General features: G+C 37.6%; 1 protein-coding gene across 1 annotated transcript; it reads right to left on the reverse strand.

Annotated features, from left to right (window-relative positions):
* Nucleotides 1-11,722: 11,722 nt before the first annotated feature.
* LOC127412451 (T-box transcription factor T-like) lies at nt 11,723-19,839 on the reverse strand. The gene is made up of 8 exons (XM_051648822.1): nt 19,305-19,839; nt 18,763-19,027; nt 18,452-18,586; nt 18,289-18,350; nt 17,315-17,376; nt 16,092-16,268; nt 14,370-14,499; nt 11,723-13,981 (listed from the first exon to the last, which is right to left on the reverse strand). The coding sequence occupies exons 1-8, from the start codon at nt 19,526-19,528 to the stop codon at nt 13,714-13,716; spliced, it is 1,323 nt and encodes a 440-aa protein (XP_051504782.1). The 5' UTR covers nt 19,529-19,839; the 3' UTR covers nt 11,723-13,713.
* Nucleotides 19,840-19,845: the final 6 nt, after the last annotated feature.

Raw genomic sequence — 19,845 nt, forward strand, 5'->3', positions numbered from 1 at the left:
GCTACAGTTTGATCTGTAGTCGCGAGACAGGGTCTGCAAAAACGCTAATCCGATAAAGGAGGCGAGCTGTGTGGAGTATACCATGTGGGATAATCCTGGAATTAATACACAATCGTAACTATGTATGTTTTTGTTTAACCCACTTTATTGCCATTTACTATGAGAGAGCTCTCAGTCGCAGATATCCAGTGACGCTCGCCGTCAATGTTTTCTGTTGGCAAACAGGCAGGAAGTGTCAACCCCCCACCCCCAAATCACTGCAGCTCTATTGACGTCAGAAACGCTTGCGTCAATGCTCTTTCTTTGACAGAAGGCGAGCTTTTTTCTTTGGATCCTAATAAGATTATTATAGAACAAAAATAATACCCACAGGCCTTTGCATTTCTGGCAAAACTACATTTTCTTCCCCTTGTTTGATGTATAAAGGAATCTGTAAAGTATAAGTGTGTTAAAAGCCTCTGTCTCTCCAGATCCACGTGCAGGTTTTGTATGTTAAATATAAGTATATTTGTTTATGAATATTTTTATATGATTGTATGATTTAAGCCTTTTGCTTTATGACACTGCAAATAAAAGAAAACACATGTTTTTGCCATTCAATGCAGAAGTGCAAATGCCTTAAATGTGTTTCGTAGTAATCATAGGGAGTGAGAATAGTCCTCCCCCTCCCCTCTGAGCACACATCAGAAAACGGAATTAATCAGTCCCATGTCAGAATAATCAGAAGCTATGATGTAAATTACTTTTGCGGCTTGACTACCTCTCCTAATGCAGCATCAAATATGTTTTGCTCTTGCGTGCGTGATCAGTTGAGTGATTTGCAAACTGTCAAGAAATCATGACATTCTAAAGGCCCTGTATGCTTACATAGTTCCTATTAAACCTCCAAATTCTAACATAAAAAAAGTTAGTTTTTTTATGAATACAAGTATGTATTGTTTTTCCAGAATAGATTGTTTAGAAGTCTAATTTGCATACATATTCATACACCACCCTTTGTTAATCCTTTATCTATTAAAACTAAAACAGTTAAAACTTCCTAAGCTGGTTTCAAGTCATTCACTTCGACTCAGTGTCAGAAGCTGGCACTATGGGAACTCCCCCAGGAGTGACAATCTCTGAAGCCAGTATCTATTGGCAGATGGTGAAAGACACTCCGCCACTTATGTGTGCGTCATTGCGGGGATATAATACAAAGCACAGCGCCATTTCGTCAGAATTCTTCTACTTGGGTTGCGATTACGTCTTGTGCTTTGCTAGCCTGACTCGCTTCGTCATTCTCTCTGCAGATCTAACAGCGAGTGGATTATTTCTCCCTGTTGTGCACTGATGATCAGCGATCGTATCCTTTAAACAGTGGTGTATTGTGAGTACATTTGAGTATATTTTGTGTTTCTTTCTAGTGAAGAAACTTTCTAGCTTTCTGTGTCCCCAAAAATGCTCTTGCGCTCTTGTGTATTTTCACTGTTTTTACAGCTGTTGGCGACGTGCCTAAGGGCTGCCATGTCGCAGTACAGACAAAGGACTCGTTGTGTGTGCGTGAGGCCTAAAAGGGTGTTAAGCCCTAATGAGCAGTTTTCAATGTCTCTCAAAAGGCCCGGAAAACACTTCTGTGTCCCCAAAACTGCTCTCTCACTCTCCCCGCCATCGTGAGCTGGGAACGTGAATGCAGCGACAGTCTCATGGCTGTTTTTTTTACTACTATTGGTGACATGTCAGAAGGCTGCCACATACCAACACTGACCTAAGACCTCATTGCGCCTGCACTAGTCTCACTAGTTTGATCGATTCAACTGCATTAAGCAGTTGCGGACTGCGGCCCAGTCTGCCGGGGGTCTCCAGCTGGGTACTAAGCACAGTTGTGTCCTGCTACATGTTTTAGTTTGCAGGGCTGCACGCCTTGCTTCAACAATGCCCATTACTCCACCATGAAGGTGGGGGAAGCGCCCATTTTATGGCAAGAGGTTGAGTCTTTCATCCACAAGGATGTGACAGAGAGCATGCTGGTGTGCAACATGAGAAAAGGCTTTAACAGACATTATATTCTCATCGCCTAGAAATACGGAGGGCTGTGGCCCATTCTGTGATGCTCGCTCTGCTAAGGCTGAGTGGCATCAGAGTCCTGAACTACCTCAACGATTGGCTGCTGTTAGCACAATTGGAGGAGTTGGCATGCGAGCACAGGGATCTGCTGCTTATGCACTTGGAGTGTTTGGGTCTCAAGGTCTATTAGACAAAGAGCACCCTAGTGCCCAGTCGGTTTTCTTCTTTGTAATTGAACTCAACTTGTTTACTATGACAACTTGCCTGTCCAGCGCCTGCATTCAGTCTACCCTTCAGTGCTTGACAAGGTTCAAGCAGGGTGTAGCTTTACCACTGCAAGTTTTTCAGCAGATGTTGGGGTTAATGGCCACAGCGGCCTCTGTCACCCCTCTTGGATTGCTGAACGTGAGGCGTCTTCAGTCCTGGGTCAACTCGAGGGTGCCTCATCGTATGTGATGATGCAATCACTTATGTTTCCTTCTGACAGGCCGCTGTGTAGCCACTCTCACAATATGGAGAATGCTCTTGTTCAATCAGAGGGGAGTTGTGCTAGTTCAAGTGGTCAGATGCAAAGTTGTGACAACGTTATCTCACCATAAGTAAATTTTTATTTTAGATGTGCAATAATAGGTAGGCATTCCTTGATGCAACAAACTGAGCCTCTTAACATCAGAATTGCATTTATTCACCAAAATCAAATCAAAGGGATCTATATTCATGACTGTGTTAGGCACAGCGCAATGACCATGAACAACGACTATGCGCTACATCATAACCAATTTCCATGAGAGTGCTAATTCTAAGCACAATTTTCATGCCAGCACAAAGTGAAAGTGGGCCTGGGTGAGAGTGTTTGCGCTAAATGTGAGTGTATGTGCACAAACTGTGGGTGTATTGTATGTTAATGACATGGCGCAAAGCGCAATTTGCTATTTTGCTGAGAAATTAAAGCATAGCGGTAGTTATATCAGGAAGACTCGTAATGGTCTAGTACGTCATTCTCCCATTCATATTTTCGTTTAACCAATCATATTGAACCTCTCGCTTTATAGGTCCGGGCACTGCCTACCATACTGCTGCCTACAGTGTGCCTACGTGGCAAGTTCATTAATTCACAGCTGTGTCTGACTGAGAGTTTCTTTCTTCAATGGAAGAGCATCTCGATTAGTTAGTTACAGAATTTGTTCCTAGCTCCATTCCCACTCACCTGGATACTCCTGCTCCTTGCGCAGCCTGTGATTGCAGCAGTCGGAGTCATCATGGGACTGCTGGCCATTAGGAAAGATGATGGAGATGCTAACGAGATGTGGCATTCCCATAAATCCGGATCTTTCCAGTTCAGAAATCAACAAGCTGGCCCAAGACATCTTGGGTTGCCCTCCTACTCCCATAGATGATGATTTGAATACCCTGCAAGCCCCTGCTTCTAAATCAACAGGGTGAAAACTCGCAGATAAGTCAGGTTCTCTTCGATCTCAACCAAGGAAAAGATCTACTCCGCATGCCGAAGCTCCTTCAACATTGGTGTCCGGAGCTCACAATCCCATTTTGGAGACTGTGCGTTCCCTTGCCGAAACAGAAAAACCCTAGACTCCGGCCTGCTATCCATGGAAACTTCCCATTGCGTTCCTTCCATTTCAATTTGCAGTTTCCTGACATTGCCTCATCCAGCTAATTCCACCGTACCTGTGCAGTCAGCCATTCACCCATCAGATGTGGTTCCTTCCTTCTCCCTGGCAAGTTCTCTCCCCACTCCTTCATCAGGTAGAAGTTCTGTTCCACCAGCCACTGCCTCTGTCTCAGCTGCCCTGAGATCTCAGATCTTGCCAGGTAAAAACATTAATTTAGCTTCTCAATTGCTCCCTTCTCCCACATGCAATGCAGGCTGGTGGATTGTAGTGATGTCGCTGTGGTACTTAAATCCTCAGATTCGAGACTGCATCGCAACCTCTCATTTAGTGAGTCGTTGTTGCATTTGCCATTTACAGAGGTGTACTGTGTAGCATTTTCCCCGGGTGCAGAGAAGAACTAGACTGCTATTTAGCTATGATAGTTGATTTCATCCAGAGATATGGAAGAACTTTGTTCTATGAATATCACAAATCCGTCTCTGTTAAACCTGCTATGTTTATCACCCAACTAAATTCTAGAATAGACTGGTCATTTACCAACAAGGAACTGCTTATTAGACATTACTTGTGCTATTTGCAGCTCTCACGGCCACACCTCCGACATGTTTCCAAAAACTGTTTTCGGTGCTTCTATCTCCAATATCTCCAATGTTGCCTTAAACAATAATGCAGTAAGAAAATGGAACAAAAGACAATGCGCTGCTGATTATTTTAATGGCAGTCCTGTTTGTAATAATTTCAGTGTAGCTGTATGCTTTTTTCCTAACTGTTTTTTTTTTTCTCATGTATGTAGCTTTTGCAAAGACCCCCATCCGAAATCAGTGTGTCCACGCCTGTTCCGACCTCTGAGTTAATCCCATAGGTTTAGCGACTCGCAAATACTTGGTAAGAAAAGACTGATATTTGACATGTTGGCTCCCAGGTCTGGGCCCTCTCCTAGCATTAACTCTTTAATTTCCCCCGAGCCATTTTTTCTTCACTATGCCACTGTAGATCATGCCATTCAACTGATTAAAGTGGCGGGGTATGGCGCTCTTTTGACTAAGGCTGACATCAAAGAAGCCTTCAAAATCTTGCCCATTTACCCCTCAGATTGGCCCTGTTTTGAATTAAATGGCAGTCTAAATTCTGTTTTGCAGTCAGACTCACCTTTGGGTGCCGAAGTAGCCCACACATTTTCAATTCTTTGTCCGAAGCTCTGTGTTGGATTCTACTGAACATTCACAAGCTCCCCTTTGTGCTGTATTTCCTCTATGATTTTTTGCTGATCGATTTCCCTTCTCACCACAGCCCCATGCCAGACATTTTGAAATCAGTTTTCCAGGAGCTGGGTGTTCCCCTCTCCATTGAGAAAACTCTGGGCCTCTATACTTCTATCGAATTCCTAGGTATTACTCTTGACTCTCTGAAAATGCAGGCTTCCTTATCTCAGGGTAAATTAAATAGGATCAAGTCATTTTGTGACTCATTTATTCAATCTCTTATCTCTTATTCAATCTCAATCATTATCTTTTGTCACTTTTGGGACACTTCAATTTTGCTATTTGAATCATCCCTCAGGGCTGTTCCTTCATCTCCTGACTTCAGACGTTAGCCCATTCTGTAGATAATTTGACCAATAAGGTTAACCTAGATGACCTACGACCTACAATTTTGGTCCATGTTCCTCAACCACTGGCATTTTTTTTCTTTATTTTTACAGTGATAATTCTGAATCCCCAGTCTCTCTGTCTTTTTTTTTACTGACGCAGCTCCCTCTGCTGGTTTTGGAGGCTACTTTCAAGGGCTGTGGTTCGCTGGGAATTGTTTGTTAATTTTCAAGTTCTCGCTAATAATTTCTCATCTTACACTCTCTATGAAATCTACCCCATCGTGGTAGCTAGCGTGTTGTGGGGCTCTTAATGGTCACGTAAACGTTACGTTGTTTACTGTGACAGCTGGTTTTATGTCATTATTGAGACGATTGACATGGCAGAGCATTAAATGTCATTTCATCCTTTCAGCCCAACACATTCCTGGTTTTTCAAATTCCATTGCTGAATCTCTGTCTTGCATTTGTTTTCTGGAGTTTTGTATTTATTTGTATTTATTTTATTTATTTTTGCAACTCAAATTGTACATACAACATCTCTAGAGATCTCTTTATTACCAAATATCATGTTTTTTTTTGTTCTGTTTTAAGATTTAAGGACATTTTTTTTTTTTTTTTTTGGTATCAAACCATTTTTTTTTTTACTTTTTAAATTCTTGTTCCCCAATCTTTAATTCCCTAACTAAATTCTCATCAGAGGAGAATAAACTTGTGTTATCTGCAAACAAAATACATTTAAACAACTTCGATACCATCCCAAGGTCATTCATATACAAAAATAATTTTGGACCTAAAACTGATCCCTGCGGCACTCCTCATCTTATCTGCATTAACTGTGTTACTGTATTATTTCAACTTATATATTGGTACCTATTTTTCAAATAACTTATCCAAGAATGAGCAATACTTCTAGCACTGTATTTATATAATTTCTTTAGTAATAATGTATGATTTATGGTATCAAATGCTTCCTTTAGATCGATGAAAATTCCCATCATATAGTCCTTGTTCTCAATTGCAGTAACTATTGCCTCTACTGATTCCATTAGTGCCATTTCAGTTGAATGCTTGGCTCGAAAACCATAATGTCCATCACTTAAAATTAAAATGTATCCAGCCTCGCAACATATAATTTCTCAAGTATTTTTGAACATTGGGGTAGCAAAGACACAGGTCTGTAATTTGAAAAAACATGGGTGTTGCCTGACTTATAAATAGGAATAACTTTTGTAATTTCCATTTGATCTGGAAACTTTCCTGTTTGAAATGATAAGTAAATGGTTTTGCTATGAATTATATCATACTCTTTGTAAGTGAAATATCTATCTCATTATAGTCTCTTATTTTTTTTTTTATTTATTTATTTATTTTTTTACAATTCTTTACTAAATTCACAATTTCTGATTCTTCTACCCCTCTAAGAAACATAGCATTGATATTATCATCAATGCAGTTTTCCAATTCATCCTCTGCCCTTTGTTTAGGTATATATTCTGCCAGCTTTGGCCCAACATTCACACAAAAACAATCATTAAAATATTAAAATATTTGCTATCTCTTTCAAATCATATATGTGTAGTGAAGACGCTGGGGCAGTAATGTTAAGATCCATATGCAGTTTAATAAAAGTATAAACAGTACAACAAAGTAGCAAATAAAAGTGTAAACAAAAAGCAGGCTAGGGTTTGGTACACTGGAAGACAGTCCAAGAAAGGCAAACCAAGTAAATCCGAGAGACAGAGGAGTAATCCAGTAAACAGGCAATAGGTCCAAAAACACACAAGCAGGCTGGGAAATACGATGAACAGGCAAGAGTCAAAACACAGGGAAAACAGTAGTGGTAAATAATGCTCTGAATTGCATACTAGGCAGAACAAGACTTTGCACAGAATGCATTTAAACAGGGAACTTAAATAGACAGAGATAATGTGAAACAGGTGGGTGAGTAATCAGTCTGAGCAGAGGGTTATGGGAAATGTAGTTCGTGAAGGAAGGGTTAGTACTCTGGAGATGGCGACCTCTGGCGGCGTTCAGGAGAGATAGCAGGCGCTGCCGGTGTAACAATATTACTGTTTTGTCATTTTTAACAAAATAATTGGGTATGCTATTTTTCCTGCATTACTTTTCACTACACTATTTATCACTTTCCATGTGTCTTTCATATTCATCATCTCTCATATTTCATCACCTGATTTTCCTAGCCATTTCTCCTCTCCTTCTGTTCTGCTACTTTTAAGAGGTATCAGAAAAGCTTCCCCCTCTCTCCCAGACAAGCACCTTCCAATAACTTTAAATATCTTACATCTCATTATTTCTAAACTCTTTGATATATTATCTAAAAATGCTACCTCAATCTTCAGTTACCTCTCCACTGTTCATTACCACAACGGGAGACCCCATGACCTGCCACTGGTTCAGATTTTTTCTTTCTAAAATCCTCAAATGCTGTGGTCTGTCTTCTTGACTGTATTCTGTTCACTCCTTCAGAATTGCGGGGACTCTCAGAATCTACAAGTAAGATGCTTGGAAGCTGGTCTTCATCTTCCTACAAGAAATAAATTCGTTCCAACCCTCATACAATCAACCAGGCACAGCTTAAAACAAGCAAGTCTATGGGGATATTGTTCTATCCTTTTCATCTATCCTTATATTCTTGTCATACTATTGCATATCTCCCTTCTATACTCATCATATCTGGTGGTGGTAGGAGCTTAATTCTTCATTACCCTAAGTAAAAAAATAACTATATAAATAAATAAATAAATCACAGCATTGTTTATCCTTTTCAAGGGTACTGCACAAAAAAATGCATCCCCCCCCCCCATTACGGGCTCAGAGGCGTCATAGCATTGTTATCCTTTTCAATGGTATTGCACAACAGTGCCCGCCCTTTTCAGGGCAAGGAGGCATAGCAAGCAGTGTTATCCTTTGCAAGGGTATTGCACAAACAATGATATGATATTGATATTAAATTATATTAAAGTGCTATCAATCACTTTTAAAACCATGATTTATGTCAGCAGATCAATAATAATAATAATAATATGTTTATTTTGTATAGAACCTGGCCTAAGCTCAAGGACGCTGTAATGAACAATGGGAGAACAGCAAAGCATCAAGCATCCCGTAACAGGCCGATAGAGAACACATTCAGTGCAGTCCGGAGGTAGGAGAAAACACAAACATCTTCAGTAGTATTTCACTGTTAAAAATTTATATTTACAAATACCAGTTCTAAAAATACCAATTCTTTTAAATCTTAAAAATTTGCTTTAAGATTGTGACATTTTTGCCATTTATCAAAGAAAATTTGCTTCAGTTGTGAGACATCACAACAACATTGACAATTATTTGATATCAATCAGTTGAACACAGGTGGATTCAGAATGAACACAAATAAATCTTGTTAATTAAGTGTGTTAAAATTAGTCAATTAAGTGCTAAACAATGGTGAAGTCATTAAAGGAATAAATACAAATACAAATTATATTGCAAATTATGTTTTACATCTGTAACTTGCTGTTGATTGTCACAGAAATAATTTTGACTTATGCCTCAGCTTATGTTGACAGTTAAGCACTATACAACAGATGCCCCAAAGATTTCTATTCTAAATGCATTTCTGTCAACACATTTTTTTGTCAAAAGTATTTGTGCTTAACTTGTGAACCTGGATCTTTTTTTCTTTCATATTTATTTATATTCCTTTTAATAAATCTCATATTTGTATTTGCAACATAATTCTGTATATGTGTGTGTGTGTGTGTGTGTCACGTTAATGTGTTTTGTTCATGTTTTGTGCAACGTAGTCAAGTCAAGTCAAGTCTAGTCAAGTCAAGTTCATGTTTATGTTTTGTTTGTGTTTTGGATTCACGTTTGTTGGATAGCAATTTGTAAATAAACTGCACTTGGGTTCTTCACATCATCATCGTCTTCACCTGCCTGTCATTACTGAGCGAACTTTACATTACATTACATTACATTACGTTATGCTTTGCTGCCATTCCTACCTCATCATGCTATGTTACTACGTCTGCCACATCAAGTGACCCTTCCTTGGTCCTCCGAGCCTCCAGCTCCACCCTGGCCCTTCGAGCCTTCAGCTACTCTCCGGGCTCCAAGTTCCCCAGTTTCGCCCCTCGAGCCTCTCACAGCTCCACCTTCCATGGCTCCACCCCTTGAGCCTCTCATGGCTCCAGATCAAGACCCTGTCATGGCCAGCCCAATCTCCAGACCTGAACCTCACTGAAAACCTCTGGAATGTGATCAAGAGGAAGATAGATGGCCACAAGCCACCAAACAAAGCCGATCTGCTTGAATCTTTGCACCAGGAGTGGCATAAAGTCACTCAACAGCAATGTGAAAGACTGGTAGAGAGCATGCCAAGACGCATGAAAGCTGTGATTGAAAATCAGGGTTATTCCACCAAATATTAATTTTTGAACTCTTCCTAAGTGAAAACTTTAGTATTGTGTTGTTTAAAAATGAATATGAACTTGTTTTCTTTGCATTATTTGAGGTCTGAAAACACGGCATCCTTTTTTTTTTTTTTTTTTTTTTTTTTGACCAGGTGTCATTTTCTGCAAATAAATGCTCTAAAAGACAACATTTTTATTTGGAATTTGGGAGAAATGTTGTCAGTACTTTATAAAATACATTTTTATTTTTATTTTACTCAAACACATACCTATAAATAATAAATCCAGAGAAACTGATAATTTTGCAGTGGTCTCTTATTTTTTTCCAGAGCTGTATATATATATATATATATATATATATATATATATATATATATATACAGTATAGCCCATACACCAATGAGCCAGAACATTATGACCATCTGCCTAATATGCTGTTAGTCCTCCACTTGCTGCCAGAACAGCACCAAACCGCCGAGGCATGAACTCTATAAGACCCCTGAAGGTGTTCTGTGGTATCTGGCACCAAGACATTAACAGCAGATCCTTCAAGTTCTGTAAATTGCGAGGTGGAGCCGCCGTGGAACGGACTTGTTGGTCCAGCACATCCCACAGATGCTCAGTTCAGGTGAGAACAGGGCTAGTTGTCACATGGGGAAGTTGTCAGTATATATCAGTAACTATAATGGTTTGAATCAATAAACACAATAAAATAGCACTGTCATACAGGCAAGAGGCAATTATATAATGAAAGTAGTTTTTAAACAAGAGTTTAAACTGTTTCTTCAGGACAAGGGTATTTTTCATGAATGTCAGGTTGGGTCAAGTTGTCACATCGAAATTGGGGCACATTGTCACGATATAGTTATGACTTAAACAAAATGTTATGAATGTATAAATGCACTAATTATAGTATTTGTTAACCAAAACAATGGTTTGATATTTTTGTATGTTACTTTTTAAATTTGTGCTGTTTCAAAAATCGTTTTGTGTTTCATAATTGTTTGACTTAAATTTAGCTGAAAAGCCTTTATCAGACTATTTAATGTCAGGTGCCATTGTGACAGTTTTGACATGCATTTGATCGTGATTGCACATGAATTGCATGTCTTTGATGTGCAAAAAAAAACAAAAAAAAAACAATTTATTTATTTATTTATTTATTGCTTTTCTGCCCTCTTGTGGACAGTATGAATAATTCATAGTAAGGATCAGGTACGATAGCATAGGGATTATATTACGTTTAACAGGGCACACTTCGTTCAGATTATGTAAAGGTCAATGACGTGAGACATTTATTTTGTCCGGATACTATTATTATTATTATTATTATTATTATTATTATTATTCTTTTTATTATTATATTCATAAATACATTTAAAAATGTAATTCATAAAGACAATGACTTGAATATACCTCTTTTTTCAGTGTCTGAATTAAAATTAATTTTGATTATTTTTGTTGGACTTAATCAAAGATTACTGTGGTATTATATGGGTAAATACCACAAATATACATGTAAATACACATTTTTCTTTTTAAAGATTTCTCCTTTTCATCATCTCACACATCCTTATTTGTCGTTGACCCATAAAGGTTTTTGAATTATGATTAGGAAAAAAAAACAAAAAAAAAAAAAAAACAGCAACAAGAGAATAGAAGTAATCAACAGGATTTAATTATTTCCCTCTCATGGATGTGTAAATTAAAATCAGTTGTCTAGTTCTCAGAGATCTTAATATCTTCTCCTTTGTTGACACTGGAAATTTTGGCAATCACTCATGTCTCTCTCAGGTCCCATTGCTGAACTGCTGAGGCCTTGAGTATGGATGTAATTCCTCACATATGTGAGGGGAATTTACACCAGAGTGAACTACACAGTGCTGACTTACTGAGCGCAGAAACACATACAGTAACTTCGGGCCCTTTTAGCACTGTGAACTTCTAGACAGTAGTCTTGATAAAAAATAAAAACAATTTTACAAAAAATCACACTCTTACTAGTATTTTTTTTTTTTTTTTTTTATTAACATGCACTGTCCTACAGTATGTATATTAGTATGCATCACTGGAGACTGGAGTTTTTTTGTATTATTATTTTTTTCTTTCTGAAAGTCATGAAAGTTCCCTCTCAAGTGTCATTTCCAGCACATCTCAAATTCTGTATTGTGTTTAATAGAATTCTTTAGTGAAAATTACGCTGATGGAAATGACAGTTTTAACATTTTCTGTGTGATATTTCCCTTGGATTTTTGTTTTTGTTTTCTTCAAACTTCAGGTCTCATATTTCATCTCAAGCATGCTCTTTACTGACACTTTTGTTGACTTGGTTATAAAACAAAATATAATGAAATAAGATGGGTCATGCAGGGAATTCCCAATTATTGTTTTTATTGTAATTTTAATAATAATTTACTCTAAAAAGTACATGTACTCTCTTGTTAAACATAATGTAAATTTTTACCATTAATTATACAGGAAAATCAGACTTTTTACATCTAAACAATTTAATGTTTACAACATTTTATTGTAAAAACTACTGTATTGTCTTTTTAAATATATTAGATTTTTTTACTATATATTTTAGTTAATGCTCGTTAATCAATTAAAGTTTTTTTCTGTAGCATTTTTACAGTCTTTTACGTTAAAATTACAGACATTTTTTACAGTGTATGGCCAGGGATGAGATTTCTGTAAAGCAACCTTATAATAATGCAAACAAATATATATTTATGTAGATATCTGTAATATCAAATTTGTTTTAACAGACACAACATGATCAAAATTCATGTTTACAAAAATGAATTTCATCATTCATATAAAGGTTAATGTGAAATTTGATCCAATCGGAGTTTAAAATCCTGTGATCCAAAAAAAGAAGCAATATTAACATTTACACATTTTACAAAAGATTGTCTGCACAGCTGTAGTCATGTATCTCTCTTCATTTAAGACACACTATAAATAACCCTTATGTACAATATTATTACCCCCTCAAATAATGATCTACACGACTGAATTAGCAGTAGTGCTCACAAATACAATGTAGTCCTTTACAATAATAAACACTTTAAACTTTACATTAATGTTTCCTTTGTCAAGAGTTTATAAAGGGGTTCATTTATGACTAACAAGTCATTTATCATTATCATTATACATAACTGATATGCCATTATAGCAACATGCATAAAATGCCTACTTTCGTCCAATACTTTCAAAAAAGTATTGGATGAAAGTAAATGTTATAAATGCTTAATAAATACACTTCTTAAAAAAATAAAAATAAAAACAATAAATGCCCTAATTAATTATGTCACAATGCAGAAAAAAAAATTCACTATTATAGTAAGATTAAAAGAAGGGATTATGTTATTTTGCTACAGTCTGCTTTATCCATTACTGTAATGTCTGGACACACTTGTGTTGCAGTTTCCTTGTCACATTGATGTCAAAAGAATGATGCTACTCTGAGTGTCCCAACTTAACTAGTCTTAGTTACATAAAGTCCTCTGCAAAAACACCTTTCAGCTCTTCATGCTCATTCACAGCAAATATAATATAATAAAGAATGATGACCATTAAACCACTAAACTTTTATATACATAGGTTAATGTTAGCAACTCCTTAAAAATGCTTCATATTTGTCCACTTTATATTAAGGTACATTTTCATCAAGTTATTAATGTAACATTTGTGGTAAAATGGGTCACTATTTGGCAGGTATTGTGTGAAAGTCACCCTTTTTTATGCATGTAAATGATTTATAATGCATTTGTAAATGACTTATTAATCATTAATGAACCCCTTTATGATCCATTAACAAAGGGGACATTAATGTAAAGTGTTACCCATTTGTTTACAATTGTGTGTTTTGAGAGGAATATTTTGGTAAGGTCTACCTAGTCTTTGGTTTTGTATGCAATGCATGCTAGAGTTATGTTAAATACAAAAACAGATAATACAGCTGTTGCATAAAAATAATGATTGTTCAGCTGCACAAGGCTTTAAATGAGTCCATAGTGTCAGCTTCCTATAAGGACGGTGGTGTGACTGGAGTCCATGCTGTTGGAAGGCGTACATAGGCTGAACAGTCGTATTGAGAGGCCTCATGCACCTCAGGCACAGCAGTGTCATATAGAGGAGAGCCAGAAGGGGGCGCTGTAACTGGGTGAGTCAGGCTGCTGTAATGATTGGCAGAGGTGCGGAGGAACTGTGAGCCCAAACTACTGGTCATCCCTCCAGCCTGAGACACTGGGGTCAACGGTGAGTTCCCCATGGACCACAAGCTGGTGTACTGACTGCGAAAAGGATACAAAACAAAAATGACTTCTCAGCACTATACACCAACTTTCCAACCCAGATGAAAACTGTATTATACAGAGTTTGTTTGTTTGAGTTCTCAGTTATGTTTTTTGATATATCAATTTTGCCTCATGTTTCTTATGAGTAGAACAAGTGACAAATGAGACAGTTTTAGATATCCAGTTAGAATATAGGACCAGGGGGATGGGTACAGTTATTTCCAGTATTTCAACCTTGTTGTAATGACAGTGTAACACAAATGCTGCTGATTAAGCTTGTATTGAACCCAGAACATTCCTCGTAATGAAGCCATAATGTTTTAAGAAAGTTATAATTCAAGTGTGTGTGATACGACAGGTACAGTTAATTTGATGTCGGCCTGACCTGGAGTTGGAGTTTGGGGAAGAGCCGTGGCCCATCGGCAGCACACTGGAGTGAGAGGATATCTGCAGACTGGACCAGTTATCATGAGATGGCAACATGGACAGACAGGTGGAGTTGTCAGAGTAACCAGCTGGAATATAAAAGATAGCAAGATGAGAGGTCAATCCATAGGTGATTTTAGACCCCTCTGCGATTTTTTTTAATCTCTCTCTGTGTTAACCAAAAACAGTTCAGAATGGGGCCGGATCTAGGGGGTGATGGGGTGGACTTTGCCCCCCCAAATTATCCCTATGTCATGCGATTATTTTGTAAAGTTAGTCTACAAAAGGAATCAAATCTACTCAAATACTCTCAAGTGCCCATTCACTCATGAGCCATCTACAGCGAAAGCCATTCACACATCTGATAAAAGTACGATGCCTATCGCTATTCTTTTGTCTGTATTATGCACATTAACACTGTTTTATACACCCATCTTTTTCAGTGTCATCGTAAATTACAATAACAGAGTGTAATCGGCGCATGTAATGGCCGTGTGTAGCGTGTTAGTGCATTAGCACCATGAATTCAGAATGTAAACAAGACAAATGAAACATTTCCTTCTGCATAAGTATAACTTTAAATAATCACTCGAGTGGTTAAAACAGCTTCTTTTACTGATCTCATGGGAATTCTATTCATAGAATGAGGCATAAAGTCATTGGTAACACATTTTAATGTCACATTAGTTACGTTTTTACATGTAGCATCCTCATATTTAAATGTACTTCAAACGCCTCCCACAGTGGTGTGGTGGGAGTCTGAATGGTCACAAACAGTATACCATTGCTCGGCTGTTTAGAACTTCTGAATCTCTGAACGAAGAACGAAGAAAATTTTCTCTGGAAGTATATCGGGCCCTTAACCCTAACCTTCACGATATGTGCTGGAACTGAAGACGTGTGCAACCGCCCCCACCCCCTGTCGACAGAATCCACAGTCGTGCACCCGACACCCCAGTGTAGACGCCCAACTACGTTGTATGTTATTGCCCCTCTAATGTAACCGTTCTAGAACACTGACTGTATCTACACTACCAGTCAAAAGTTCGGGCCCACTTTACTAAATGTATATGCTTCTTGAATAATCTTGAAAATAGTTGTCAATAAATATAAATTGTGCTTTCGAATGAATTTCACGACCTGGTCTCATAGCATCACATTACTATGTCTATTACTATGTCTCTGGACTGAAAAGTAACAGAAAAGCAGCCAACATGTGTTCACCACACATGGAACTCCTTCAGTACTGTTTAAAAAGCAACTCACTATGAAGAATGAAGAGTGTGCAGAGCTATTTAACAGTTTTTAGTCAGTTCATAATCACCACTCTTTGATTTGTGTTGTTTGTGTTGTTTGCTATTATTCTAAAACATTGAAAGTAGTAATAATATAGAATGAGTAGGCGTGTCCAAAGATGATGCAGCAGAGGTGCCAAAAACCAATTGTGGGTGAACATTCCACACTAAAGTTCTCCTGTTTATGAGTGCGAGCGTAAACACAAAAGCTGTTGGAATGCTGGGCACTCTCGGCTCAGCAGCACTTGTTTGTGCTGCTCATTAATGGAAGGTCCACATTACCCATGTCAGGAAAGAATGTGTGTTTGTGTGTGATTTCATGTGCATACGTGTGTTTTGTGTGGTTGTGGGGCTTAGGTCTAGAGAGCAGGGAGATGGAAGCTTACTAGGAGAGGATGTCCGGTGGACATATGGACTGGGGTATGGTGCAGACCGGTGGCTTCTCAAAGTGGAGTAGCGTTCACAGCCATGGGATGAGGACAGAGAAAGAGGGCTGCCAAACTGAGCATGAGGGTTTGCAGAAGGGCAGAGAGACCCTGGTGCTGGCAGAAACCAGCTACTTACTAGACAAACAGGAAAATGGGAGTCAATATTACATAACTGTAAAAAATGACTATAAACAGCAGCATATCATGAACCGGATGATTATGAGATACAGTGGATCCAACAAGTATTTTTGGACACTTAAAGTCACACTTAAAAATCTATGATACAGTCATTTGATACAAAATATGAAGTGTAATCTGTAAACGAATGATGCTAGGGTTTTCTCAGAGCTAACTTCAGAGCCATTTTTGCAATGACTTTTAACCTACTTGTGTCTAGGTGATTTTCTGTGGTTTCAATTCCCTTCAAGTTCACACAGGTGTCCTAGCAGAGGACCACATGTGTTGTTCATCACAATAACTATGGACATGTTCCACTAACGTTTGACAAACAGAAAAGGTCCAAATACTTTTTTGTTTTCATGTTAAACAGTAGAAAAAGTGTTTTATCATTTTAAACGTACACCATTTTTGTGAACTGATTTGCTTGAAAAGTGTGTTTCTGCTATCTTGCTTTCAAATAAATGCCACTAGGTTTGATATTGTGTTATCTAATGCAATGACAGTCAAAAGTTTTTAAGTATGACTTAAATGTGTCAAAAGACAAAATCTAAAAAAAAAAAATTCAAAAAAATTCAAAAACAATCTAAAACAAAATGTAACACATTGACTACTGTGAGTTGAATTAATGGTCCCAATTTATATTAGGTTTCTTTAACTACTATGAACTAAATAATTAAAATACATACAAATCAATGTATTTATTGTGTAACTACAGTACATGTTGTTCTGCAAAATTCTCCCAAGATTCACATTTGCTGCTACTGAGGTTGAGGTAGAGTTAGGGTTTAGGGTTTAGATTAGGGTAAGGGTTGGGGTGGGGTTAGGTTAGGTTTAAGGGGAAGGTAAACAGTAACTACAGATGTAATGAAATGCAGGTACTTTAAATGTAAGTACAATGCAACAACACAAATGTACATAATAAATACATTGTATCATATGCTTACACCTAAGTACACCTAACATGAAGTGGGTCAGAATGAATAGATGCATTTTGCTCTTACATTGAGCATAGCCAGACTGTTGACTTTCGCTGACATCGTCTATTAAATCCTTATGATCGCTTCTGAAAAACAAAAAGGAAGATACAATTACTTATCATCTTAGATCTTACAAGAACTAACTTCTTAGTTTACCAAACAAATTCTTAGCCATGTGTTTAGACAGAGAAGACCGGGGTTAGATGTCATACTGGGAAGTAACAAGGGTTATATCTGACTAACTATAAGGTTTTGAGTCATCAACTAGAAGCAAAAATATTCTGTTTTTCTTGCTTTGTTTTTATATGTCGGTTTCAAACATATAGTTTAAAATTAGCCAATTTTTGTGAATTCTGTTCTCCAAACAAAATTTGCAATATCATCATATTTGTGTAATAGCTGTTGGGTGAACAAGTGCACACAATAAAAGCACACTGGCATAAATTCAGGCAAGAGTCATTATATTATGAATTCTGATTTAAAATGAAAAGTTGATATGTTTTCTACTGTTGGGTAATTACAATTTCTGTTGGCCAAAACAATGGTTTGACATTTTTGTAGGCTATGTTACCTTTGTTGTTTTACATTTTGCTGAAAAGAGATTACATATCCTGTTAAATATTTTATATACACATATGCTACTGAAGCTGGCTTTCTTATAAATTATTTCATATTTCAAGAACAGAATTCTTCTATAAACAGCAAGTTCCCACTGTGACAACTTACCCCATATAGTTTGACAACATGCCCCATGTAGCAGGACAGATTTAAATGACAGTGTTAAATGAACTATATCCTTTTTTCAACATTCATTAGATGTTTGTATGAAGCTCTTAAGGTAAATACATGGACATGTACAAACATGGACTTTCATAAACAAACCCCTGCTGAGAAATATTCACTGGAAGCGCTAGCACTATCCCCAGTCTCCACCTAATCACAGATCAGATTCATTAAAAAGCTTTTTGCTTTAGAAATTCCAATAAAAATGGACATACCTTTCTTTGGCATCCAGGAAAGCCTTGGCGAATGGATTGTATTTAATTTTGAGAGCAGTAACCTAAAAGAGCATTCAGAGAGTAGTGTTAATATGAACAATATCACTGTTCATTTGATGCAATACTTTAATAAATAATAGTGTAAATGAAGAAAATACGTTACATCTTCATTCTGGTAGGCAGTAACTGCTATGAACTGCGTCTCAGGGAAAGAGTGAGTGGTGATCATTCTCTGAGGCCCTCCAACACGCACTATATGGATACGTGGCTCATACTTGTGTAGTGAGTTCAACATGATCTAAGGAAAATGAGGCATATTCTTAAGTATTTACCTCTGGTAAGAACTTAACAGGCCACAAAAAGAAAATATGAATGAAAAATATGAACATTTCACTCAGTTCTGCGATAGGCTAGCTCATTTTGAATAGACTTTTACACTCTATAAATGTCTCGATGCAAATAATATCCACGAACCTGACCACCTCCGTTCAGTTTGTTGGTGAGTTTCACTTTACTAAATGAGACTGAAGCTTTCATCCAGTGCGCGCCGAAGTTTGGAGAGTCTGGATGGATGTAGACGCAGCTCGGGGCTTGTGGCTCCGGTTTGCCACCCGATACCCATTCACCGTTCACGTATTTCCACCTGTGATTGTCTGCTGCCACGAAATCCAGTAAGAAGGAGTACATGGCGTTTGGATCCAAACCGGACACGTTCACCTTCAGCACCGGGAACATGCGCCTGAACCAACGCAATATGAAGAATATTTACAGCATCAACACTTCCTTGCTTCAAAAATAAAAAATAACTGATTTTTGAAATTGATTTTGCCTTAAAGAATGCATAAAAATATATAAAACATTTATCTATTTCAATAGTTATATCTCCTGACAATATATATATATATATATATATAAAACATAAGTGAATTTTTACGGGTCATATCAGGTCAAAAGAACTTCGTAAGGTAACATCTGCACACAAACAAAATGTGTTAGTAGTATAGGCTTAAAAATACCTGCCATTCTTGGTCACTATCATTTCATTTGTCAATTCCTTAAACTTCTGCCAAAGTTCATTTTCATCCAATCTGACTTTAAGGTCCTTTTCTGTTGGATCTCCTTTTTCGCTGCCAGCCTGAAGCTCATTTTCCACCGCACTTAATAAATGATCCACACGATACTGCATGTTCTTCTCCACACAGTCAATGGTCCCAGAAGCCATTCTCCCATCCAAGTGCATCCAAGAAGAAAAAGGCTCTCCAGTGTGTCCAAAATTGTTTGCGCTCTTGCGTTTCCGAAAGTCAGAATACCCCCAAACTAGAGGAGGTCGAAACGCTGAATCTATTCACATGTATTCAATGAAATACTCCCCAGTTAAAAACTCTCAGTGCTTTGCCTAGGAGATTGCTGATTGGCTGGTTTGCGCTCTGATATGCTCAGTCTGGACAGCCATTGGTTCGGAGATCTGAAGCTCTCTTACAACCCAGACAGAATCCAATGTAAAGAAATGCGTCAATATTTACACATATTCATAGTCAAAACAACAAAAAAATCAAT

The sequence above is a fragment of the Myxocyprinus asiaticus genome, chromosome 21 (assembly GCF_019703515.2).
Source record: "Myxocyprinus asiaticus isolate MX2 ecotype Aquarium Trade chromosome 21, UBuf_Myxa_2, whole genome shotgun sequence".
In the NCBI taxonomy this organism is placed as follows: domain Eukaryota; kingdom Metazoa; phylum Chordata; class Actinopteri; order Cypriniformes; family Catostomidae; genus Myxocyprinus; species Myxocyprinus asiaticus.

Excerpts from the sequence above, each read along its gene's own strand:
- LOC127412451 (XM_051648822.1), bottom strand. The coding sequence starts at position 19,528 with ATGCACTTGGATGGGAGAATGGCTTCTGGGACCATTGACTGTGTGGAG. Across the intron at positions 18,587-18,762 it reads AACTGAACGGAGGTGGTCAG|ATCATGTTGAACTCACTACA; the intron begins GTTCGTGGATAT and ends CATTTTCCTTAG. Across the intron at positions 13,982-14,369 it reads TCCCCAAACTCCAACTCCAG|TCAGTACACCAGCTTGTGGT; the intron begins GTCAGGCCGACA and ends TCCTTTTCGCAG.